The sequence below is a fragment of the Vipera berus genome (assembly GCF_964194415.1).
Source record: "Vipera berus genome assembly, chromosome: Z".
Lineage (NCBI taxonomy): Eukaryota > Metazoa > Chordata > Lepidosauria > Squamata > Viperidae > Vipera > Vipera berus.
In genome coordinates, this window is record NC_138205.1 from 130,131,247 (window position 1) to 130,157,454 (window position 26,208).

Here is a 26,208-nt window from a genome sequence, read left to right on the forward strand (position 1 = left end):
TTCCCTCCCTCCCTCTTTTTTTTTCTTTTCCTTTTTTATTTTTCTTACTCGGCTCCTCCCTCCCTCTTTTCCTCCCTCCCTTTTTCCTTACGTTTAGTCTTTCCCTCCCTTACTTGCCCTGTTCCCTTCCTTTCCTTCCTCAGCCCCTCCCTGCTCGAGAAACGTCCATCTTTCCCTCCCCTTTCTTTCCAAGGGGGCAAAAATGCCTCCCCATAAAATGTTGCTATACAAACTCATCTCTCAACATTGCTTCACTTTTATCTTTTATAAACAAGGTCACTATTGAGAACACAGGCAGTTTATTACTGTTTTTTAAATATATATATATATATTAAATATATATAATATATATATTTATATATATATAAAACCCAGTCAATAATTCTACAAAAGACCAGAATTTCCTCTGAAGTTAAATTAGGAAAAAAATTAACATTTCATTTCTAACTGCCGAGAAATCATCAAGCTGATACTTAAGTTGACTGCGGAGAAAACACGCTTAAATGCTTATCACATTCTGTTCCCCAGTCTATTCGCTCGCAGTCGGTGTTGACGGGAGGGCAGAGGTCCGCCCCGAGGCCTCTCGTTTGTGGAGTCCCTCGGGTCGGTCCTCTCTCCCTCCTGTTCAACATCTACATGAAGCCGCTGGGTGAGATCATCCATGGTTTTCGGGGTGGGGTATCACCAGTATGTCGATGATACCCAGCTTTTTCTCTCCACCCCGAACCAACCCAGCGATGCCCTCGACGTGATGTGCGATGTCCCGTTGCCTGGAGGCGGTCCAGGTCTGGATGGGGAGAAACAGGCTCAGACTCAATCCTGCCAAGACTGAGTGGCTGTGCGTACCGGCATCTAGGGTTAACCAGACTATTCCATCTTTAACGATGGGAAGTGTTACCCCCCCGCCGATAGGGCTCGCAACTTGGGCGTCCTCCTGGACTCCTGGCTCAATTTAAAAGACCACGTAGGATCCGTGACCAGAGGGGCTTTTGCCCAGGTTCGCCTGGTGCACCAGTTGTGACCCTACCTGGACCGAGATGCCCTACGCACAGTCACTCACGCGCTCGTGACCTCCCGTTTAGACTACTGCAACGCTCTCTATATGGGGCTGCCCTCGAGGACCACTCGGAGGCTTCAGCTGGTGCAGAATGCTGCTGCGCGAGTCGTGATGGGGGTTTCCGATACTCCCGTGTAACACCTCTACTCCGCGAGCTGCATTGGCTTCCGGTTGCCCTCCGGGTGAGATTCAAGGTGGTGGTGATGACCTATAAAGCCCTAAATGGCATGGGTCCGGGATATTTGAGGGAACACCTGCTGCTGGCATCAAGTTCCCTTCGTCCAGTGCGCTCCCACAGGGAGGGTCTTCTCAGGGTACCGCCGGTAAAAGACTGCTGGCGGATAACACCCAGGGGGAGGGCCTTCTCTGTGGGTGCGCCTGCCCTCTGGAACCACCTGCCCATGGAGCTTAGGACTGCCTCCGACCTCCGTTCATTCCGCCGGGACCTGAAGACCTGGCTCTTTGAGCTTTCCGGCCCAGGCTGAGAGTTTTTAAATGGGGTTTTATATTTTTTTTCAGGGATCAAATTTAATTATTTTTAACTGTTTTTAACTCTTGTATTGTATTAATGTTTTTTAAATACTTTCTAAACCGCCCTGAGTCCTACGGGAAAAGGGCGGTATATAAATTCAATAACTTTTTTCAAAACCAAACTGTTGCAAAAAAAATTTTTTAACCCCCCCACCCCCCCGACACACACACCCAGAATTTAGCATCCAGTTAAGAAATGTCGGTAGTTGCAGAAAACCACACGTCTCTTTGCAACTTCATAAATGGAAGTTTCCCCCCCCCCCTCTGGTGGATCATCTTGAGATCCTTCATTCCCCCCATCCATAGGGATCCTGCTTCTCCTGTTTTAATTGGTTGGCAACAGCAAGGGATGATAAAATAGGACTGAGAAAAATTAGATTTCTGCTCTCAATGAGCTGCAGCACTCAAGAAAAAAAAATGTTAAGCTGTTAAAACGGAACGGATGTTGGATTTTGCAGATTTTCGATTTTGAAAAAATGCACCCACAAGATGTTAGCAGAAGGTGAAAGTACAAGGAAAAACATTATACCATTCAAAGTTATGGCACTGAAAAAGATGACTCATGACCATTTTTCACACTTGCAACCCGAATCCAAATTCAGATGCTTGGCAACCGACTCCTATTTATGACGGTCGCTGTGTCCCAGGGTCACGTGATCCCCTTTTGCGACCTTCTGACAAGCAAAGTCAGTGGGGGAAGCAGGATTTGCTTAACGACTGTGTTACTAGCTTATCAAGTGCATTAACAACTATGGCAACAAAAGGTCATAAAGGCAAAACTCACTTAACAAATGTCTCACTTAACAACAGAAATTTTGGGCTCAATTGTAGTCGTAAGATGAGGATTATCTGTATTCTACCGAATCTCCTTATAGGAAGTACTCATTTAATGACCATTCCGTTGGACCCTACTCCCACAGGTCACATCTCCGTATTGAGGGTGGTTGGCAGTTTACGACCAGTTCCACGGTCACGTGATACAATTTTTTTTAAAAAAAAGTAGTTATTAAATTTAGTAAACTTAATTATTTTCTAAATTTATTGAATTTACTTACTAAATTTATTTACTAAGTTTATTTATTGACCAAATTTCTTTACTTAATTTCTTTACTTATTGCTGAATTTATTTATTGAACTTTTATTCAATTTATTTGCTGAATTTTTATTAAAAGTGTTATCGCTGCAGCTGTTGAGTCACACGGTCGTTCAGCGAATCTGTCTTCCCTTACTGACTTTGCTGTTCAGGAGGTCACAAAAGGGGATCGCGTGACTTTGGGGCACTGCGACCGTCGTAAATATGAGCCAGTCACCAAGCGTCTGAATTTTTATCACAAGACAACGGAGGTGCTACAACGGTCCTAGGTGTGAAAAACGGTCGTAAATCACTTTTTTTTCAGAGCCGTTGTAACAAACCGTTGTAAGTCAAGGACTACCTTACCCTATCTCTTTTCTGTCAATTTCAAGCAAACTCCCGTCATCGACTCAATTTCAAAGAAATCGGCAGCTCCTCTAAAAGCACGAACACGCTTCCCATAGGAAAGAGAAATATTCGTTTTTAAAAAAATAAGCAACAGCAGCAAACTATGTCCAGTCCAGTTTATGGGAATTATCACGAGTAGGTTCTCCAACTGCTATTGGCTGTTGATGATGGGTTGTGTAGTCTTTCAGGAGTAGTCACACGCCGTTCGTCAATTCAAAGGTGGTCTTATCTCTTGGATAAGCTGATAGCAAGACTACAGGAAGAGGTGAGAGTTGAGTGTGGAGATTAGAAGCTAAAAATCTTGCCTTTATTCTGTTTATTCAGCCTCGTCTTCCCTCCAACCATCCCATAAGCGCTGAGAAAAAAACTCCCAGCATCAGGGGAAAAAAATTAATTTTGCAATCCACTAAAATTAGCTTTTTTGGAAAATGCTACACAGTGAATTGAAAGGGCTCCAAACTCAATCTGACTGTATAGCAATTAAAAGACTTTTTTTTTTGCAGAGGAAAAATCATAAGTCCAGTTCAGCTGTAGAGGAAGAAGGATTCCATTGCAAATACAATGGAAGGGAAGGATCCTTCCTTCCTTCCTTCCTTCCTTCCTTCCTTCCTTCCTTCCCTTTCCTTCCATCCTCCCATCCTTCCTTTCCTTCCTCCCATCCTTCCCTTCCTCCCTTCCATCCTTCCTTCCTTCCATCCTTCCTTCCCTTTCCTTCCTCCCATCCTTCCTTCCTTCCCTTCCTCCCATCCTTCCTTCCTTCCCTTTCCTTCCTCCCATCCTTCCTTCCTTCCTTCCCTTTCCTTCCTCCCATCCTTCCTTCCTTCCTTCCATCCTTCCTTCCTTCCATCCTTCCCTTTCCTTCCTCCCATCCTTCCTTTGTTCCTTCCATCCTTCCTTCCATCCTTCCTTCCTTCCCTTTCCTTCCTCCCATCCTTCCTTCCTTCCTTCCATCCTCCCTTCCTTCCATCCTTCCCTTTCCTTCCTCCCATCCTTCCTTTGTTCCTTCCATCCTTCCTTCCATCCTTCCTTCCTTCCTTCCATCCTTCCATCCTTCCCTTTCCTTCCTCCCATCCTTCCTTTGTTCCTTCCATACTTCTTTTTCTTTCCATCTTTTCTTCCTTCCCTTCCCTTTCTTCCATCCTCCCTCCCTCCCCCTTTTCCTTCCTTTCTTTCCTTCCATACTTCCTCCCTCCCTCCCTTCTTCCTTTCTTCTCTTCCTTCCTTCCTTCCTTTCCCCTCCCTTCCTTCCTTCCTAATCCTTTCCCTCCTTCCTCTACCTCCCTTCCTTCTTTCCCCTCCCTTCCTTCCTTCCTAATCCCTCCTTCCTCTACCTTTCTTTCCTTCCTTCTTTTCGCTTCCTTCCTTCCTTCCCCCTCCCTTCCCTTCCTTTCCTTTCCTCCTTCCCCCCTTACCTCCAGTGCTGTCAAGAGGAAGTCATGCCTTCCACCATTTGCGGGATCCATCAGATCTCTGATCAAATGAATTTCTGCTCCTAGATGTTGGATTCTAGAAGAGAGGAAGAGCTTACATCAGAACAGGAAGGCAGGTAGCAGTCAGGTTGGGGGTGTCTGCAAAGGGTCCTCGCAGCCGTCCAGAGTGGTTTGACCACGCCCTCTTGGTCACACTCGGTGGGCGCTTAGGAGTGGGTGCCGGAGTCTGCGCAATGGAGGAGGAAGAGGAGAGGGATGGTTTGATGGTTTTCTTACAGACATTTATTGACCCTACTAGGCAGCATCATCAGTGTTAGTAGGGATTGTGGAGAGGAAGAGGAAGGAGGACTGTGGGGTCCCTGGTGCTCTCTGAGCTTTCGTTTCCTTGCAGACGTTTCATGAACCAACTAGGGAACCTCATCAGTGCTAGAAGGGAGGAGGAGAAGAAAACCGGGGTCTTTGGTGCGCTCTGAGCTTGTTTCTTTGCAGACGTTTCATGAACCAACTAGGTAATATCCACACTACTAGAAGGGAGGAGGAGGAGGAGGAGGAGGAGGAGGAGGAGGAGGAGGAGGAGGAGGAAGAAAACCGGGTTTTTGGTGCGCTCTGAGCTTGTTTCTTTGCAGACGTTTCTAGGTAATATCCACACTACTAGAAGGGAGGAGGAGGAGGAGGAGGAGGAGGAGGAGGAGGGGGAGGAGGAGGAAGGAAGGACTGTGGGGTCCCTGGTGCTCTCTGAGCTGGGTGGTTTCCTTGCAGACGTTTCATGACTCAACTAGGGAATATCATCAGTGCTAGAAGGAGGGAGGGAGGGAGGGAGGGAGGGAGGGAGGGAGGAAGGAAGGAAGGAAGGAAGGAAGGAAGGAAGGAAGAAAGAAAGAAAGAAAGAAAGAAAGAAAGAAAGAGAGAGAGAGAGAGAGAGAGAGAAAGAAAGAAAGAAAGAAAGAAAGAAAGAAAGAAAGAAAGAAAGAAAGAAAGAAAGAAAGAAAGAAAGAAAGAAAGAAAGAAAGAAAGGAGAGGATTGTGGGGTCCTTGGTGCTCTCTGAGCTGGGTGGTTTCCTTGCAGACGTTTCATGACTCAACTAGGGAATATCATCAGTGCTAGAAGGAGGGAGGGAGGGAGGGAGGGAGGGAGGGAGGGAGGAAGGAAGGAAGGAAGGAAGGAAGGAAGAAAGAAAGAAAGAAAGAAAGAAAGAAAGAAAGAAAGAAAGAAAGAAAGAAAGAAAGAAGAAAGAAAGAAAGAAAGAAAGAAAGAAAGAAAGAAAGAAAGAAAGAGAAAGAAAGAAGAAAAGAAAGAGAAAGAAGAAACGAAAGAAAAAGAAAGAAAAAGAAAGAAAAAGAATAAAGAAAGAAAGAAAGAGAAAGAAAGAAAGAAAGAAAGAAAGAAAGAAAGAAAGAAAGAAAGAAAGAAATAAGAAAAGAAAGAGAAAGAAGAAACAAAAGAAAAAAAGAAAAAGAATAAAGAAAGAAAGAAAGAGAAAGAAACGAAAGAAAAAGAATAAAGAAAGAAAAAGAAGAAACGAAAGAAAAAGAAAGAAAAAGAATAAAGAAAGAAAGAAAGAGAAAGAAAGAAGAAAAGAAAGAAAAAGAAAGAAAGAAAAAGAATAAAGAAAGAAAGAGAAAAAGAAAGAAAAAGAAAGAAAAAGAAAGAAAAAGAATAAAGAAAGAGAGAGAGAGAGAGAGAGAGAGAGAAAGAAAGAAAGAAAGAAAGAAAGAAAGAAAGAAAGAAAGAAAGAAAGAAAGAAAGAAAGAAAGAAAGAAAGAAAGAAAGAAAGAAAGAAAGATTGGACTGTGGGGTCCTTGGTGCTTCCTGAGCTGGGTGGTTTCCTTGCAGATGTTTCCTGACCCAACCAGGCAACGTCATCAGTGCTGGAAGGGAGGGGGGGGTTACTTTGTCCCTTTAGCACCCCATTTCAGCCACCTGACTTCGGGGCACAGACTGCACTAGGGATGGGGTGCCGGCCTGCCCGCTGGGTGTGTTCCCCCCGTGACAACCCACAGAAGCACTTCCTCACCTGGCCCGCGTCACCACGTAGGTCAGCAGAGGCAGGAAGTCGTCCATCGGCAGATTATATTCCTTCCCCAAAAGTTGGTTTATCGTTTCCTCAATCTCCTCATAGGTCTTCTGGAGAATGTCCAGCTTTTCCTGGGGGTCCACGGTGGTGCTGCAAGGGTGCAGGGGGTGAACACAGAGACAAAACTCCCAATTCTATAAAATACCAGGGAAGCCAAAAGTCACTAGTCCCTGGTGAGGTGCACAAGGGAGAAATCTTAATGATTTCTCAATAAAAGGGGGATTTTGTTGACTGACGACGGGTTGTTTGATGACCAATTACAGCTGTGACAGACCCCCCCAAAAGTACTTAAGAATTAGAATTTGAACTCAGGACGCCTGTCCCTCTGGTCATATGATTGCATTTGAGGATGATTGCCAACCAGCCTGCCTTTATTTCCGGTCCCATGGTCACATGATTGCCATTTATGCCAGAAACCAGACAATGGATTCGCTTAACGACTGCGGTGTTCGCTTAATGACTGATGTTCACTGTTGACTTACACTTGTTGAAAGCCAACTGAGAAGATTTGAAATGGCGATCACATGACCCCAGGGTGCTTCAACTGTCATAAATATATGAGCCTAAATTTTGATCACGTGACCCAGATGATGATGCTGTCGTCGTAAATGTGAGGAGCAAGTTACGCATCAATTTTTTTTCAGTGCTGTTGTGACTTTGAACGGTCGCTAAAAAAGGATTGTAAGGACTATTTGCACCCTATTCATACAATGAGAGTCCTACTCAATTTATGAAGAGGGCCAGTAAATATTGATTTAATTATATTTAAATATTGATTTTATTATATTTGATTTTATTTATTGACCAGGAACAGCCACACACACAAAATATGAAAAATACATAGTTAGTCCTTGACTTACAACAATTAATTTATTGAACAAAGTTACTGAGAAAAATGACTTATGTCCATGTTTCACACTTAACAACCGTCGGAGCATCCCCGTGGTCACGTTATCAAAATTCAGACGCCTGGCCACTGGTTCCTATTTATGACCATTGCAGTGTCCCTGGGTCACGCGATCCCCTTTTGCGACGTTCTAACAAACTAAGTCAATAGGGGAATCCAGATTCAAACCATTGTGTTCCTAACTTAAAAACTGCAGTGATTCACTTAACAAGTCTGGCAAGAAGGGTCGTAGAAAGGGGCAAAACTCACTGAACAACTGTCTCGCTTAGCAAGGCAAATGTTGGGCTCGGTTGTGGTCATAAGTCGAGGACTCCCTGTATTATGAAGCTAAGATTAGGGGAACTTTTGCTGGCACTTACATCAGCTTCTGCAGACATTCAGTCGCAGAGAGAAAGCACTGATCCTTCACCACCGACCGTCTCTTTAAAGGAAGAACACAACGCCAGGTTAGCGCCCCCCTGGGGGCCTTTGAGGACATCCCAACCCAAGGGTTTGGGGCGTCCGAAACATCCCGCATGCTGAACAGGGGGTCTTTCATTCATGCAAAGACGCGGCATCTTCGAACGTGCGGGCGTGAGAAGCAGGCGGTGCGCCCAAACCGGGACTCACTCAACGTTAGAGACCCCGCGCGAGAACTTACTTGGTCGCTGCTGAGGTTGTGGTCTTTCAGGGGCCAGAAGTGTCTGCAAAGAGAAGGTGGCGGAGAGGAAAGGCTTAGAGGGAGGAAACGAGGGATGAAGAAAGGAAAAGAGGGAGGGAGGAGGAAAGGGAAAGGAGGAAGGAGGGAGAGAAAGGAGGACAGAAATAACGAAAGAGGGGGAGGAAAGAGAGGAAGGGGGAGAGGAAGGAAGCAAGAAGGAAGAAAGAACGAAAAGGGGAGGGAGGGAGAGAGAGAGAGGGAAAGAGAAGAGTAAGAGCTAGAATAGGAGGAGAAAGAGAGGGAAGAAGGAGGGAGGGAAAGAGGAAGAAGGGAAGAGAGACAGGAAAGAGAGGGAGGGGGGGCTTTTCTGAGACCCTCCCACTCACCTCTGAATGTCCAGGTGTTCCAGGAGCGTCACGTCAGAGAGGCGACTAAGGCTGACGATCCCCTGGCAGTAAATCTCGTCCTGCTTCTCGTGGGCCTCCATGTACAACATCAGGAGTTCCGGGTGGAAATAAGGAAGGATTAGCGGCAGAAGGACGGAGCTTCCTTCCGAGTCCCTAACCCGAGGGAGAACAACAAATCCCATCATTCCACTCCTCTCTTTCATCCCGCCACAGCAAAGTGCTCACATTCATTGCTAACAAAGTCTGGGTTCAAGTCCAACCTCATTTAAGCAGGTGGATTAATCAGCCTGGCCTACCTTATAGGGTTGTTGTTGTAAAGCAAAAAAAAATAATTTTTTTTAAAAAAACAAGAGGGGAAAATATTAGATATGCCACCTTGATCTCCCAGAGGGAAGGTGAAATCTACAGGTAGTCCTCGACTTACAACAGTTCATTTAGTGAGCGTTCAAAGTTACAACAACCTATGACTGATTTTCACAATTACAACCATTGCAGCAGCATCACGTGATCAAAACTCAAGACGCCTGGCAACTGACTCGTGTTTACGACGGTCGCAGCGTCCCGGGGTCACCTGATCCCCTTTTTGCGACCTTCTGAGAAGCATAGTCAATGGGGGAAGCCAGATTCACTTAACGACCGTGTCGCTAACTTCACAACTGCAATGATTCACTGAACAACGCTGGTAAGACAAGTTGTAAATGGGGCAAAGCTCACTTAACAACGGTCTGGCTTAGCAACGGAAATTTGGGGCTCCGTTGTGGTCACATGTCAAGGACTACCTGTACTTCAAAGAAACAAATACATCAGCGAATCTGTAAGGCTAAAAAATCACAAAAATTTAAGATTTTAACCATTTTTAACGGGGAACAAAACAAGCAGTAACCTACGGTTTGTTGTTAAATGAGCGTCATAGGGCTGTGGCTTAGGAAACAAACCATGGTTTCAAGAGCTTAACCGAGTTCTACATCATTACCTCTTTTCTGTGTTTTGGGGTGATTTGAAGCCTTTCACCTCGAAGGCAAGTTGCAGCAAGCCTCTGCAAGAGAAAAAAAAATCTAAGAAATCTCATTAGAAGACACTTGGAAATTTAAAATTTAAACTCAGAAACTTAAAAATTTAAGCTCAGAAAAGTCACTCAGAAATTAGGAGGTTTAAAAGAAATCCTTAGAAGACTCCAGGAAATTTAAAAGCCTAAAATTTAGACTCAGAAAACACACTTGGGAATTAAGAAATGTAAGCGAACTCGTTAGAAAATTCTAGGAAATTTAAAATTTAAACTCAAAAATCTAAAACTGAAACTCAGAAAGACACTTTGAAAATTAGGAATTTAAAAGAGATCATTAGAAGATGCTAGAAATTTTAAAAATTTGTACATGGACATTTAAAATTTAAACACAGAAAAGGTACTTGGAAAGTTAAGAAAGTTAAAAGGGATAATTAGGAAGACACTGGAAAATTTAACATGGGAATTGAAAATTAAGAAATTTATATATTATATATTTATATATTTATTAAACTTATATACCGCCCTTCTCCCGTAGGACCCAGGGCGGTTCACAAGGCAATTAAAACAGCATTACAATACAAAAATTAATAGCAATTAAAATAAATTAAATTTTCCTTGATTAAAATCTAAAACCCGTATATCTCTGATTAAAAACCCAATTACAATAAGTTAAAAAAATTAAAAAATCCTCAGTCCTGGCCGGAAAGCTCAAAGAGCCAGGTCTTCAGGTCCCGGCGGAACGAACGAAAATCAGGGGAAGAGATAATTAGGAAATACTCAGAAATTTAACTTTTAAACTCAGAAAAGGCTTGGAAAATAAGAAATGTAAAAGGGATCATTAGTAAACACTTAGAAATTTTGAATGTAACTTATATTTTAAACTCAGAAAACACACCAGGCAATTTAAAATTTAAACTTGGAAACATTTTAAGCTTAGAAAACATACTCGGAAAATTAAGAAACTTAAAAGAGATCGTTAGAAAACACTCAGAAACCTAACATTTAAACTTAGAAAGCAAAAATACAGCCTCAGAAAATTAATATATTTTAAAAAGACCATTAGCAGATACCCAGAAATTTAAACTCAGAAATTTAAAATTTAAACTTGATGGAAACCATGTTTTAGCTCAAAACCTGAACTCCCACTTATAGGTATAATTTAAAAAAGAGAGAGAGGAAGGGAAACTAAGCAAAAAGTTCAAACTTGGCCACTTTAAGACTTGTGGACTTCAATTCCCAGAATTCCTCAGCCAGCCAGGACTGACTGAGGAATTCTGGGAGTTGAAGTCCACAAGTCTTAAAGTTTCCAGGTTTGAAGACCCCTGGACTAGATTAATGCAAAGGGCCCTTTCAACCTCGTTATTCTGTTACATACGTAGTCCTTGACGTGCGACCACAGCTGAGCCCAAAATTTCTGTTGCTAAGTGAAACTGTTGTTAAATGAGTTTTGCCACCTATTTGCCACGGTTCCTAAGTGAATCATTGTGGTTGTTAAGTTAATCACACAGTTGTTAAGTGAATCTGGGTCCTCCACTGACTCTGCTTGTTAGAAGGTCGCAAAAATGGATCACGTGACCCCGGGATGCTGCGACCGTCATAAATATGAGTCAGTTCCAAGCGTCTGAATTTTGAGGATGCTGCAACAGTCATAAGTGTGAAAAACAGCCGTAAGAACACTTTTTTCAGTGCTGGCCGAAGGGTCACTAAGCGAATGGTCGTAAATCAAGAACTACCTCTACTGTCAAAACATGATATTTCCCCACCTAGCACCTGTTACAAATAGAGGAAAGTTTTTAGGAGTACAATCCAGGCAAAAGGCAAACGAAAGACACCAGAATTGCAAGCCGATGGCCCAAAGCAAAAATTAAATTTATTTGCAGTTGTTTAGCAGTGAAGGTTTCCGGGAATTGCGCAATGCAAGCCATACTTACTGGTAAAATTCCCATATTTTCTTGGCGTAGTGCTTGACTTCTTCCTGGGCCATTCTCAAGAGATGCTTGTTAGCCCCGATGCCAGAATAAGTGGCCTGAAACACCAGAACCAAAGCTTTCAGCAATTTCCCTAGAGGGTGTAACGAGGACTCCAGAGCCTGGGAGGAAAAAAAGAATCAAGAAAACAAACCACTTTAAAATCAAGGTGAATTTCAAATTTGGAAATTAATGACAGAAGAGACAGAAGCAACCCAGAATTAAGGAGGAATTTCCCAACAGTGAGAACAATTGGTTAGTGGAACAACTCGCCACCAGAAGTTATGGGTGCTCCAACCATGGAAATTTTTAACAGAGGTCTGAAATGGTGCAGAATCTGAAGGTCTGAAATGGTGCTTGAGCAGGGGGCTGGACTAGATGACCTCCAAGGTCCCTTCCAAGTCTCTAATTCCGTGATTCTGTAAGGGTCTCCTGCTGGAGCAGGGGGGTGGACTAGATGACCTCCAAGGTCCCTTCCAACTCTGTTTATTCTGTTTGATGCCTACCTGTGCTACACCATACCTGTTGCAAACATTTCTGCCGAGCTTCTGGATCCTGATGTTTTATCAGTTCTTCAAGGAAGTCCGTCTTCTCAGACGCTTCTTCGGTTCCTCTAGAGGAGACAGACTGAGGTGAGAAGCCTCACGGTTGCCCTGGTGCTACAGGTAGTCCTTGACTTACAACCATTCATTTAGTGACGGTTCAAAGTTACAACGGCACCCGAAAAAAGGGACCTGAGACCGTTTTTCACACTTACGACCGCTGTAGTGTCCCCGTGGTCACGTGATTTACATTTAGAGGCTTGGCAACTGACTCATATTTATGACGGTCGCCATGTCCCAGTCACATGATCCCCTTTTGTGACACAAAGTCAATGGGGGGAAGCCAGATTCGCTTAACGACCATCTGATTAACTTAACCACTGCCGTGATTTACTTAACAACGGTGGCAAGGAAGGTCATAAAATGGGGCAGAATTAACTTAAGAACTGTCTTAATAAGTTAGCAAATTCTGGGCTCAGTTTTTGTGGTCGTAAGTCAAGGACTACCTGTACATTTTTCAAGCTTCATCATCAGGGATGTCCACGAACTTTTTTGCACTGTTACCCCTAAAGGAAAAATACAGGCAGTCCTGAACTTACAACCACATAAGGGATCAAAAAATGTTATCGATAAGCCAGGTGGTCATTAAGCAAATCATCACGCAACTGTATGTGATTTTATAACCTTTCTCACCAGTCATTAAGTGAATCATTACGCTGTTTAAGCAGGGCATCACATGACTGAGACTTGTCTCCTTCCCTGACATCTTGTGTGTCAGAAGCGGGCTGGGAAGATCACAACTGCAGATCACTTGACCCTGGGACAGCGCAATCGTCAAAAATGTGAGCCGGTTTCCAAGTTTCCAGATTGTGATTGTGATTGTGATTGTGATTGTGCAACCAGGCACACACTGCGACATCCGTAAGTACAATCACCTTTTCCCCAGTCGCTTTTTTCAGCAGCAGTCATAATTTCAAACAATCATTAAACAAATGGTCATATATATATATATTAAGTCCCAAACATATATATTAAGTCCCTGTTTCAGCCTAGCCCAAGGCCATCAACAGGCAGTGGCCACAGTAGTGGCAGCTCATATTTGTGTAATTTTTTTTTTTGGCTTGCTAACAAAGAATAAAGGGAGACAGATATGATCATTTCAAACTTATTTGTTCTCATCAGTGTGTGTGTGTGTGTGTGTGTGTGTATTTATTTTTTATTTATTTTATTACATTTATATACCGCCCTTTCCCGAAGGACTCAGGGCGGTTTACAGGGTAATTAAAAACCAAAATACAAAAGTTAAAAACAAGTTTAAAAAAAATTAAATTTATCCCTGTACATATATGTATGTATGTATGTATGTATGTATGTATGTATGTATGTATATATACATATACATATATACATGCACGCACGCACGCACGAATGTATGTCAAGTTTGCCGCAGTTATCATCCCACACCCAGGAGCAGATGAAGCTCGTGACCCGGGTGCAAATCTAGACTGGCAAAAAACCCCACAACCCACTGCATATTGAACCAAGTGAAGCTTCCCGATAGTTTCCAAGGGCAGCCCCATGCAGGGCACATTGCAGAAGTCAAGATCTAAACCCCCCTCCCCCCCCACACACAATCTTTTTTAAATTTTCTATTTTATGTTTTTAATTTTTATTGTTGTGCGCCGCCCTGAGTCCTTAGGGAGAAGGGCGGCATATAAATTTAAATAAATAAATAAATAAATAAATAAATAAATAAATAAATTGACCCACGGCCGCGATCCTGCTGCTCAAAAACAGCGGCGGTTTCTCACCGGGTGGACATTTACCCGTGGCCGAAGAGATTCTCCTGAGATTTCCGCAGTTCGCGACTCGTCTGCACGTGAAACCCCATGAAGGACTCCTCAGCGTCTGCTTGGCCCCCCGCACGGACGAACGCCAGAAACTGGCTATAGAGGCCTTCCCACCGGGAAGTCTTCCTGACCCAACTGGCTGTAGGAGAAAAACCAACAGTTCACACGTGCCATCTTCCTTCCCTTGATGGCTCCGAAATCACGTGCGGATGGACATCCATGCATATCTAACGTGACACGCATTAATTTATAACTATCGGCTCTGACGATGTAGATCTGTTCATAGGACTCTACAAATAGTCCTTGACTTACAACAGTTCCTTTAGTGACTACTCCAAGTTACAACGGCACTAAAAAAGGGGACTTGTGATCATTTTTCACAACCGTTGCGGCGATACCCATGCGTCTCGTGATCAAAATTCAGACGCTTGGCAGCTGACTCATATTTATGACGGCCGCAGTGTCCCGGGGTTGTGTGATCCCCTTTTGCGACCTTCTGATCAGCAAAGTCAATGGGGAAGCCAGATTCACTTAATGACTGTGTGAGTAATTTAACAAGGAAAGTCATAGTTGGGGGGAAAAGCTCATTTAACAAATGTCTCACTTAGCAACAAAACTTTTGGGCTCAATTTTGGTCGTAAGTCGAGGTCTACCTGCATAAACTCCATATTTGCCCACAAAGTTGACTAAGGGGAGAGACTGCCTGGTCCATGAAAAGGTGTCCCCAGGATACGGCCAAAGATTCAAGATGGAGGCCACATTGGAACAATTGAAACATTGACCGTTTTTGATATGCACCATTTCCAGGGGACTATCAGGTCACCATTTTTGAAGTAGACCCCGAGGACCCCCCCCCCCGGATTAGGTGTTATACTGAGCATCATGGCTGAGCAAAGTCTCAAATCCTGATCTAAGGATCTAACCCACATTTCATCCCATTGAAGACTTGTGGACTTCAACTCCCAGAAATCCCCTGCCGGCTGGGGGGTTCTGGGACTGGAAGTCCAGCCCTCTTAAAGCATCATTGCTGGGGGATTCTGGGAGTGGAAATCCTCCCCTCTTAAAGCATGCCGGAGGGGGATTCTGGAAGTGGAAGTCCTCCCCTCTTAAAGCAGGCTGGGGGATTCTGGGAGTGGAAGTCCCCCCCCTTAAAGCATGGCCGGCTGGAGGATTCTGGGAGCGGAAGTCCCCCCCCCTCTTAAAGCATGGCTGGCTGGGGGATTCTGGGAGCTGAAGCCATCAAAACATGATGTCTGGGGGATTCCTGGGGCTGAACTCCACCCATCTTCAATGGGTTGAGCTTGAGAAACATTGGATGAGATCATTAGACCAGGATTTGGAGACCTGTTTGTGGTGAGATTGCTCCAGCAGTCCATCAGCAAGGAAATACGGTCTTTCCCAGCCAAACATTCATGGGAACAAGAATGGATATTTTAGGAGCTTCTCTCCAAGAGTGGAAACACCAGAATCTCAACCAACTGTGGTCTTCTGACTTACAAAGCAGATCTGGTGACAGTCTGGTGGTCTCCAGAAGGCTCCCACACCCCAGGAACCGGTAAGCCTTCTCTAGATTTGTTGGTGAAGGTGTCCTCCAGAACGGAGCCGTTTGGAAATGTCAGTTTTCCCTAAAATTATAAGATGGTTTATTTCACACATTTAAGACAGCCACCCGTCTTAAATACGTGTCGCTAACAATATTAAATGTGATAAAAACAAGAGAGACGCACACAGAAAACAGGCAGTTCTCGACTTATAACCATTCGATTTATCAGTCCCGATCTTATTCAACGGCTTCCCCATCCTAATACTTGCCTTGCCGACAAAATTCAAGTCGTTTGTGAAATTTCCCTCATAGACGGAGCCATCCTCCAGAAGGAGAATCCCGGATCCCTTCCGGATCAAGAGAGAGGAAGAGAACGGAACCGTCGGTGGAGAGAGGGATTGAAAAAATCAAGTAAATAAATAAATAAACATCAGTGTTAAGTTTTTATAGTCCTTTTTGAAAAAGAAGAATCCACGACAGGCGCGGAGACTGCCTTACCACCCTTTTATCCAGGTGAAACGTCCTTTGGAAGCAAAGTCCAGACTGCGTCAGCACAATCCCTGGTCCGTGCCGCTGGTCGTTTTCCCACATCCCAATGTACCTCTCGCCTCTGACATCCAGCAAGCCAGAAATGAATTGAAGAATTAAATTAAATTCACATTACATTAAGTTTGCATTAAATTCAACCTCAAGTGCTCTTGGTGGTTCCTTGCTTAAGCTGTTCTTGACCAACCAGACGATTCCCACCAACACAGACAGGGGGAGCCACTAGTAGCATATGCACAGACAGCAAACCCCACATCCTCCAAGCACTGATGATGTTACCTAGTTGGGTCATGAGACGTCTGCAAGGAAACAACCAAGCTCAGAGAGCACCAGGGACCCCACAGTCCTTTCTTCCCTCCTCCCTGCATAGTCCTCCTCCTCCTCCTCCTCTCCACAAACCCTACTCCCTTCTAGATGTTACATAGTTGAGTGATGAAACATCTGCAAGGAAACAACCAAGCTCAGAGAGCACCAAGGACCCCACAGTCACTCCCTTCCTCTTCCTCCTCCTCCTCCTCCTCCTCCCCCCCTCCTCCTCCTCTCCACAACATCCCCTTCTAGCACTGATGATGTTCCCTAGTTGGGTCACGAAACATCTGCAAGAAAACCACCCAGCTCAGAGAGTCCCAAGGACCCTACACTTTATTTACTCACGAGATGCAAGCCGTCTTACCTCTCCTTGTCATCCCAGACACCATAACCCGTTTTCTTGTCCTTCGTCCAGTGTCCAGTGTACTTAAATGGATGTCCGGTACTTGGAGGACTATCCAGGACGCCAAAACCTTCCCGCACGTTGTCCTTGAAGTACCCTTTGTAGACCATCTCATTGCCGTATCTGAAAAATAAGCCAGCTGTAACAAAGACCTCTTAAACGGAGAGCAGACTTTAACAGTACAGGTGGTCCTTGACTTATGACCGCAATCGAGACTAGATTTCGTGTTGCAAAGGGGTTGTTAAGTGAGTCACACCCATTTTGCACCATTTTTGCACCAATTCTTCGGAAGTCATCTAGTCCACCCGCGTGCTCAGGCAGGAGACCCTTACAGAATCATAGAATGACAGAGTTGGAAGGGACCCTGGAGGTCATCCAGTCCAGCCCCCTGCTCAGTCAGGAGACCCTTACAGAATCATGGAATAGCAGAGTTGGAAGGGGCCCTGGAGGTCATCCAGTCCAGCCCCCTGCTCAGGCAGGAGACCATTTCATACAAACTTACTCGCAGATACCATAGCCGTTCATTTGGCCGTCCCTCCAGTGGCATTTGTAGCAGTCATAGTGGTCACTGGATTCCTGAGGGATCAAGCAGATCCCAAACCTGAAACCCAGAAGAGAAGATGTTAGAGAGAAATGCTGACGTTGACTTAATTATAGTGAGAAAATCTCATTATTCTGGAATTGGAAAAAGCCCTTAAGGTCCAACAAGCTTCAAATAGGTACCACATCCAGTACAGGCAATCCTTGACTTACGACCACAATTGAGCCCAAAATTTCTGTTGCTAAGCAAGAGAGTTCTTAAGTGAGTTGTGCCCCATTTTACAACCTTGCTTACCACCGTTGTTAAGTGAATCAGTGCAGAGGTTAAGCTAGTAACAAGGTTGTTGAGCAAATCTGGCTTCCCCATTGACTTTGCTTGTCAGAAGGTTCCAAAAGGGGAATCACTTGAACCCGGGACACTGCGACCGTCATAAATATGAACCATTTGCCAAGTGTCTGAATTTTGATCGTGCAACGGTCAGAAATGACACGGCTGGTTGAAAGTCACTTTTCTCAGCATTGTCGTAACTTCGAATGGTCATTAAATGGATGGCCGTAAGTCGAGAACTAGCTGTACGTAAGCGTGCAAGAATTCCAAAATCAGATTTGCAGACAAAGTCAATTCTGAGGCAAGCATCAGTGCTGTTTATCCTGGCACTGTCCAGAGGCAATTTAACTCTGTCTTAATTTAGTGGGATTTATGTTTCTTAACCTCCTAGACCTGTCTCTTTCATCCAGGGTTTCCTGGTGGCCTCCCATCCAAAGCCCGATTTGGCCCAAACCTGCTTAGCTTCCAAGCCCTCAGAAGGTCTGGCGGATTTTAGGCCTGGATCTACCCAACAGACCAATCTGGGCGTAGCACGTTGGGCTTGAGAGAGACCCAAGCAACCTGCCACTCAAAATAGTCCCCCCGTAAGTCGGCAGTTCACCAGGTAAAGCCGCTCACCCATTTTCTAAGCCTTCCTTGAAATCTCCGGCATAATTCTGGCCATTGGGCCACGTCAGCTTCCCTCTGCAAAGAGAAGAGACCAATTAAAGCCATTCATTAAATCTGAGCCATCTTAAGACGGTGCTTTCCAGCCGTGCGGCAAAGGGACTTACTTCCCATGCGGCTTCCCCAGGCACCACTCTCCCTCGTAGGTGGCGTTCCTGACCCGGCCTTCGGCCTTGAATGTGAAGGTGGCGCTGCGGCAGAGAGGGGCATCGAAGCCTTTGCCCATCTCACCCAACAAGGGGGCGTCCTTCTTCTCCTGCAATGCCTGGCCCACGGCCCGGTTTATCTTCCACTGCCACACCGCCTAGAGAGGGGGATACGAGAGGGGAGGCAAGCAGATTTTAGAAAGTAGAGAAAGAAAGAAAGAAAGAAAGAAAGAAAGAAAGAAAGAAAGAAAGAAAGAAAGAAAGAAAGAAAGAAAGAAAGAAAGAAAGAAAGAAAGAAAGAAAGAAAGAAAGAAAGAAAGAAAGAAAGTAGGTGTGAGGGAAAGAAAGAAAGAAAGAAAGAAAGAAAGAAAGAAAGAAAGAAAGAAAGAAAGAAAGAAAGGAAGGAAGGAAGGAAGGAAGGAAGGAAGGAAGGAAGGAAGGAAGGAAGGAAGGAAGGAGGAAGTAAGTAGGTAGGTGTGAGGGAAAGAAAGAAAGAAAGAAAGAAAGAAAGAAAGAAAGAAAGAAAGAAAGAAAGAAAGAAAGAGGGAGGAAGGAAGAAGGAAGGAAGGTAGGTGTGAGGAAAGAAAGAAAGAGAAAGGAAGGAAGGAAGGAAGGAAGGAAGGAAGGAAGGAAGGAAGGAAGGAAGGATGGATTATAAATATAGCTTATAAATTAAAGATAGATGGTAGAGAGCTGATGGATAGCTGATAGATACAGAAGGAAGGAAGGAAGGAAGGAAGGAAGGAAGGAAGGAAGGAAGGAAGGAAGGAAGGAAGGAAGGTGTGAGGAAAGAAAGAAAGAAAGAAAGAAAGAAAGAAAGAAAGAGAGAAAGAAAGAAAGAAAAAGGAAGGAAGGAAGGAAGGAAGGAAGGAAGGAAGGAAGGAAGGAAGGAAGGAAGGAAGAAGGAAGGAAGGTAGGTAGGTGTGAGGGAAAGAAAGAAAGAAAGAAAGAAAGAAAGAAAGAAAGAAAGAAAGAAAGAAAGAAAGAAAGAGAAAGAGGGAGGGAGGGAGGGAGGGAGGAAGGAAGGAAGGAAGAAGGAAGGAAGGTAGGTAGGTGTGAGGGAAAGAAAGAAAGAAAGAAAGAAAGAAAGAAAGAAAGAAAGAAAGAAAGAAAGAAAGAAAGGAAGGAAGGAAGGAAGGAAGGAAGGAAGGAAGGAAGGAAGGAAGGAAGGAAGGAAGGAAGGAAGGAAGGTAGGTAGGTAGGTGTGAGGGAAAGAAAGAAAGAAAGAAAGAAAGAAAGAAAGAAAGAAAGAAAAAGAAAGAAAGAAAGAAAGAAAGAAAGAAAGAAAGAAAGAAAGAAAGAAAGAAAAAGGAAGGAAGGTAGGAAGGAAGGAAGGAAGGAAGGAAGGAGAGAGGGAGAGAGGGAGGAGAGAGGAAGGGAAGGAAGGAAGGAAGGAAGGAAGGAAGGAAGGAAGGAAGGAAGGAAGGAAGGAAGGAAGGAAATCCACACATCTTCAAGATTGCCCTAGAGATGTAAAATTGTAGTTAATTCCATCAAAAGTGTGTGATTTCCTCTCAACAGGTAGTCCTTGACTTATGACCATTTTTTTAGTGACTGTTTAGGTTACAACGGCATTGGGGAAAAAAGGAGTTTGGACCATTTTTCACACTTTACCGCCCCTGCAGCATCCCCACAGTCATGTGATCAAAATTCAGACAACACCTGTCAACCAACATGTATTTACGATGGTCGCAGCATCCCGGGAGGGGTCACGTGATTCTGCTCAGCGACCTTCTGACCAGCAAAGTCAATGGGGGAAGCCAGATTCACTTAACAACCACGTTACTCGCTTTACAACTGCAGTGATTCACTTAACAGCTGTGGCAAGAAAGGTTGTAAAATGGGACGAAACTCACTTAACAACTACCTGGCTCAGCAATGGAAATTTTGGGCTCAGTTGTCGTAAGTCGAGGACTACCCATATTTCCTCTTTACAGGTAGTCCTCCACTTACGACTATTCATTTAAGGACCATCCAAAGTTACAACAGCACTGAAAAAAGTGACTTATGACCATTAGGTTTTTCACACTTAAGAACTGTTACAGTCTTCCCCTTTGTCAGGTGATCAAAATTTGGATGCTTGGCAACTGACTCACAGTTACGACGGTCGCATGATCCTCTTTTTGATGGAATTAGTCATTTACTGGACATTCATTGCCTGGGCAATCTTTGCAAAACACATGGGAAGAGTAACATGTAGTTGTTCCACCATACAGGGAGTCCTTGACTTGTGACCACAATTGAGCCCGGAATTTCTGTCGCTAAGCGAGACAGTTAACTGAACTTTGCCCCATTTTACAACCATTTCTTGCTGCAGTTGTTAAGTGAATCACTGCAGTTATTAGGTTGGAATATGAATCTGGCTTTCCCATCGCAAAAGGGGACCATGTGACCCTGTCATAAATACGAGTCAGTTGTCAAGCGTCTCAATTTGGATCACATGACCATGGAGGACGCTGCAACGGTCGTAAGTGTGAAAAACGGTCATAAGTAATTTTTTGGGTGTTGTAACTTTGAATGGTCACAAAATGAGCTGTTGTAAGCCAGGGACTATCTGCACGCAAGGCCACCAACCACTTACTCTGGCTTCTGCTGCTTTGGCCAACAGGCAGAAATCTTCTTCTGGAGTCACAACCTGTAAAATAGGGCTGCAAAAAAATTACAAATTGTTGAGGTTCTGCATTAAAAATAATTTCATTTTTTAACTGTGTAAACCAGGGGTCCCCAACCTATGGTCCGTGTTTTGGTACAGGGCTGTGGCCTCTTGGCCACCGGGCCCCGGGAATAGCTGGCGAGCTCTGCACCACTCGTGGTAGTCTTGCCACGTGGGCACTAGCAGTTCCATTTGCACGTGTGGGATGCTAGCATCACCGCCAACATCATGCGGGCACCAGTGGCCCATTTGTGCATGCTAATGGGTGACTTTGATCCAAACACCAGGAGACACTAAGTTCTAGTCCCGCCTTAGGCACGAAAACTGGTTGGGTGACATTGGGCCAATCACCAGGAGATGGTGAGTTCTAGTCCCGCCTTAGGCACGAAAACTGGCTGGGTGACTTTGGGCAAATCACCAGGAGACGATGAGTGGCATGTGCGGCCCATTTGCACATATGCATGGATGCCAACAAGTGCACCATGGGTACGTGCGGCCCACTTGTGCATGCCGGTGCAGGCTCCTGCCGCTGTTGCGCGCACGCCCATTCGTGCATGTGCATGCAGGCTGCGCATGCACACATTTCCCTGCTGCTCTCCTTCTCCTTCCGGGCCCCCAAGCTGAAACGCTGGGGAACCCTGGTGTAAATCAGAAGTCTCCAAGCTTTCCGAGCTTGCAGGTCAGAGAGGAAAGCAGCTTCCAAATTGGTGTGCGCGTGCAGACATACACAAACTGGGCCATGCGCAGTGGCGCAGCAACAGCAACCCTGTTCACACATGTGGCATGCGCTGGTGCCATGTGAATGCATGAACGGCCGCACAAACCCGCGCCGACACTAGCAGCCCGTTTCACATGTGCACACATGGCCCACACACACACCCGCCCCCATGCTAGCGGCCCGTTTGTGCCCACACGCATGCACAAACGGGGCTGCGGACGCCAGTGCGAGTGGGGGGGAATGCCTTTTCTGCAGCCCACTGATCCCCGGTTGTGGCCCATGGGTTGGGGACCCCTAGTGTAAACGGAAGGAAACACCCGGGTCAGTGAAGGTTTTTCTTATTATTGAGGACCTCTCAATTCGTCGTCCTGCTTTTCTGCTCCCAAGTACAGGTAATCCTCAGGTTACAACCCATTTGTTTAATGACGGTCCAAATTTATAACTGCCCTGAAAAACAGTGGCTTATGACTGTTTTTCGCACTCCATGGTCACGTGATCAAAATCCGGACAGTTGGCCTTGGACTCATACATATGACGGTCGCAGCATCCCCTGGGGTCACGTGATCCCCTTTTGTGACCTCCTGACAAGCAAAGTCAGTCGATAAGCCAGATTCATTTAACAACCGTGTGATTCACTTAACAACTGTAATGAGTCACTTAACTGCGGCAAGAATGGTCGCAAAATGGAGCAAAACTGGAGCTGTCTCATTTAGCAACAGCAATTTTGGGCTCAATTGTTGTCATAAGTTGGAGATGACTTGTATGTGCGGTCATAAGCCAACTCTTTCAGTGCTGCTGTACTGTGTTACTAAACAAACAAGTTGTATGTTGAGGACTACTATGAAAGATACTAAATTTTCCCCAGGTAAATAAATTGGAGAACGAGATGGATTTTTTCCTCTGCTCTGTTAAGCCACTGAATTAATTTCACTCACTTTCCGTTTTCACAGTGAGACTTATCTTCTATCCACAGCAGCTTCAGATCAAAACTGTACAGCTTATTCCCCTGGAAAATTTGAGAATTAAAACAGAAAAAGCCTCAGAACAATGAATTAAAAAAATAAATAAAATAAAAGCAACCTTTGGAAACAGTACACAGTCGCAAAGCCAGTTTTCCTTGGTTGGCCTGGAGGGCGTAACTGGTACACAATGCATAAGGGGAGAGGCTGGATGCACACACACACACACACACACACACACACATACACACACACACACACCGGTGTAAATCTCTCTTCTGATGGTGAAAGGGGTCAGGCATGATGGAATGAAAATGGGTTCTTGAGATAGAACAGGCTTGGGAAAACTCCAGGATTTGGAGAACTGCAATCAGCATGTAGGGAAAGGGGGAGGAGGAGGAGGAGGAGGAGGAAGAGGAGGAGGAGGAGGAGGAGGAGGAGGAGGAGGAGGAGGAGGAGGAGGAGGAGGAGGAGGCTTTCTCTCTCACATACTAAAAAGTGGGAGACAGCGAATTCTAGTCCTGCCTTAGCCACAAAAGCCAGCTGGATGACTTTGGGCCAATCACCTGGAGATGGTGAGTTTGTAAATGCCTCTCTCTTTCTCTTTCTCATTCTCTCTCTCATTCTCTCTCTCTCCCTCTCATTCTCTCTCTCTTTCTCTCATTCTCTCTCTTTCTCATTCTCTCTCTCTCTCCCTCATTCTCTCTCTCTCTTTCTCCCTCATTCTCTCTTTCTCTTTCTCCTTCTCCTTCTCTCTCCCTCTCATTCTTTCTCTCTTTCTCATTCTCTCTCCCTCATTCTCCCTCATTCTTTCTCTCTCTCTCTCTTTCTCCCTCTCATTCTCTCCCTCTCCCCCCCTCCCTCTCATTCTCTCTTTCTCTCTTTCTTTCTCATTCTCTCTCCCTCTCATTCTCCCTCATTCTCTCTCTCTCTCTCTTTCTCCTTCTCTCTTTCTCCTTCTCCTTCTCTCTCTCTTTCTCCCTCTCATTCTCCCCCCCTCTGCCCCACCTCTCTCCCCCCACAGCACCCAAAATCCGTCTTGCCGCCTTACCACGATCAGCACCAGGATGTCGTTGAAGAGCAGGAGACGGTCCGTCGTTCCGGACCTGAGAAAGATGGGAAGATTGTCACTGTTTTCCAGCAAACGTCTCTCGGGGGTGCAAAGGAAATCCTGCAAGGGAGAGATATATAGGCAGTCCTCGACTTACAGCACTCCATTTAGTGACCACTCAGTTACAATGGCACTGAAAAAACAGACTTGGGACCATTTTTTCACACTTGTGACCATTGCAGCATCCCCCTTCATGGTCACATGATCAAAACTGGGACATTTGGCAAGTGGCTCATATTTGTGATGGGTTGAAGCATCCCGGGGTCATGTGGTCCCCTTTTGCGACCTTCTGACAAACAATGGGGGAGCCAGATTCGCTTAACCACCCTGTAAACGGGGCAGAATTCACTTAACAATCGTTCTTGCTTAGCAACAGAAATTTTGGATTCGATTGAGGGTGTAACTTGAGCACTACGTGTGTGTGTGTGTGCATGTGTGTGTGTGTATTATATATATATATATTTCAAAGCCGAAGAGCCAGCGCTTGTCCGAGGACGTCTCCGTGGTCATGTGGCCGGCATGACTAGACGCCAAAGGCGCACGGAACACTGTTACCTTCCCACCGTAGCGGTCCCTATTTTTGTACTTGCATTTTTACGTGCTTTCGAACTGCTAGGTTGGCAGAAGCTGGGATGAGTAACAGGCGCTCACTCTGCTACGCGGCACTCGGGAATATATATATATATATATATATATATATATATATATATATATATATATATATATATAAATAATATATGTGTAATTTTTTTTTAAGATTGCTAACAAAGAATTAAAGGGAGACTGATATATTTGTTAGCAATCATAAAAAAAAATTACACAAATATGAGCTGTCACTGTTGTGACTACTGCCTGTCGATGGCATTCGGTTAGGCTGAAACAGGAAATAAAGATTTGTCCCATGTTTGGGGCCTAGCAAGGTAATCTAAATAGTTAACAAGCATTTAACATATGAATATATATATATATATATATATATATATATATATATATATATATATATATATATATATGGATCTTTGTTCATTCGGGGTTTTTCCCGCGTAGAATTGGTGTAGGAGCAACGTTTCGATGGAATCCCATCCGTCATCATCAGGCTGGTGGCTTCAGCCACATATATATATATGTGTGTGTGTGTGTGTGTGTGTGTGTGTGTGTGTGTGTGTGTGTGTGGATAGGCTGACACAGGAGATAAAGATTTGTTTCATGTTTGGGGCCTAGCAAGGTAATCTAAATAGTTAACAAGCATTTAACATATGAATGTGTGTGTGTGTGTGTGTGTGTGTGTGTGTATGTATGTATGTATGTATGTATGTATATATATATATATATGTGTGTGTGTGTGTGTGTGTCTGTGTGTGTGTGTGTGTGTGTATGTATGTATGTATGTATGTATATATATATATATGTGTGTGTGTGTGTGTGTGTGTGTGTTTTCTGAGGTTTTTGCGGGTGTTTGTATGTGGATCTTTGGTCATTCGGGTTTTTCCCCGTGTAGAATTGACGGTGTAGGAGCAACGTTTCGACGGAATCCCATCCGTCATCCTCAGGTTGGTGGCTTCAGCTTCCTTCTTCTGGGAGAAGCATGTGGTAGTGGCTGTTTGTTCCTCTTTTTTAAACTGCCAGAGGGGGTGTGTTCTGTGGGTGGAGGTGTGCTCTGATTGGGTGGGGGATTAAGTGTGTTCTGATTGGGTGGGAGTGTGTTTTGAATGGTGGGTGTGTTCTGATTGGGTGGGGGTGTGTTGTGAGTGGATGGGCTGGTCTCAGCTGCCAGCCTTAGACCTGAGCTGGTGAGTTGAGCTGCTTTTGTTCGGCTTATTAATTTATATTTTGTTCGGCTTATTAATATATATATATATATATATATATATATATATATATATATATATATATATATATATATATATATATATATATATATATATATATGAGGGACGCGGTGGCTCAGTGGGTTAGGACGCTGAGCTTGTTGATCGGAAGGTCGGCAGTTTGGCGGGTCGAATCCCGAGTGCCGCGTAACAGAGTGAGCGCCTGTTACTCGTCCCAGCTTCTGCCAACCTAGCAGTTCGAAAGCACGTAAAAAATGCAAGTAGGAAAATAGGGACCACTCCGGTGGGAAGGTAACAGCGTTCCATGCGCCTTTGGCGTCTAGTCATGCCGGCCACGTGACCACGGAGACGTCCTCGGACAAGCGCTGGCTCTTCGGCTTTGAAACGGAGATGAGCACCGGCCCCTAGAGTCGGAAACGACTAGCACGCAAGTGCGGGGGAACCTTTACCTACCTTTACTTATATATATATATATATATATATATATATATATATATATATATATATATATATATATATATATATATATATATATATATATATATATATATATATATATATATAT

At 44.5% G+C, this 26,208-nt stretch overlaps 2 protein-coding genes and 1 long non-coding RNA gene across 3 annotated transcripts in view; 2 read left to right on the top strand and 1 right to left on the bottom strand.

Moving 5' to 3' along the window:
* The window catches only part of LOC308677644, a 792,073-nt gene that overhangs the window by 579,979 nt on the left and 185,886 nt on the right, over positions 1–26,208 (top strand). The window contains exon 2 of the long non-coding RNA XR_014028542.1: positions 6,206–6,384. This is a non-coding gene — a long non-coding RNA (uncharacterized lncRNA). The remainder of the gene's footprint in view (positions 1–6,205; positions 6,385–26,208) is intronic.
* Positions 1–26,208, top strand: part of JMJD4 (jumonji domain containing 4) — a 178,480-nt gene that overhangs the window by 17,665 nt on the left and 134,607 nt on the right. The gene's annotated exons all lie outside the window — the stretch shown is intronic.
* The window catches only part of ALS2CL (ALS2 C-terminal like), a 43,182-nt gene continuing 19,944 nt past the window's right edge, over positions 2,971–26,208 (bottom strand). Inside the window, 21 exon segments of the mRNA XM_081344210.1 lie at positions 2,971–3,321; positions 4,481–4,574; positions 6,514–6,663; positions 7,840–7,901; positions 8,121–8,163; positions 8,507–8,680; positions 9,501–9,563; positions 11,465–11,622; positions 12,023–12,113; positions 13,869–14,006; positions 14,008–14,031; positions 15,390–15,517; positions 15,705–15,782; positions 15,934–16,045; positions 16,655–16,816; positions 17,196–17,294; positions 18,180–18,245; positions 18,335–18,531; positions 20,955–21,021; positions 22,680–22,750; positions 23,755–23,874. Of these exon segments, the coding sequence (XP_081200336.1) occupies positions 3,277–3,321; positions 4,481–4,574; positions 6,514–6,663; positions 7,840–7,901; positions 8,121–8,163; positions 8,507–8,680; positions 9,501–9,563; positions 11,465–11,622; positions 12,023–12,113; positions 13,869–14,006; positions 14,008–14,031; positions 15,390–15,517; positions 15,705–15,782; positions 15,934–16,045; positions 16,655–16,816; positions 17,196–17,294; positions 18,180–18,245; positions 18,335–18,531; positions 20,955–21,021; positions 22,680–22,750; positions 23,755–23,874 (2,142 nt within the window). The 3' untranslated portion in view covers positions 2,971–3,276.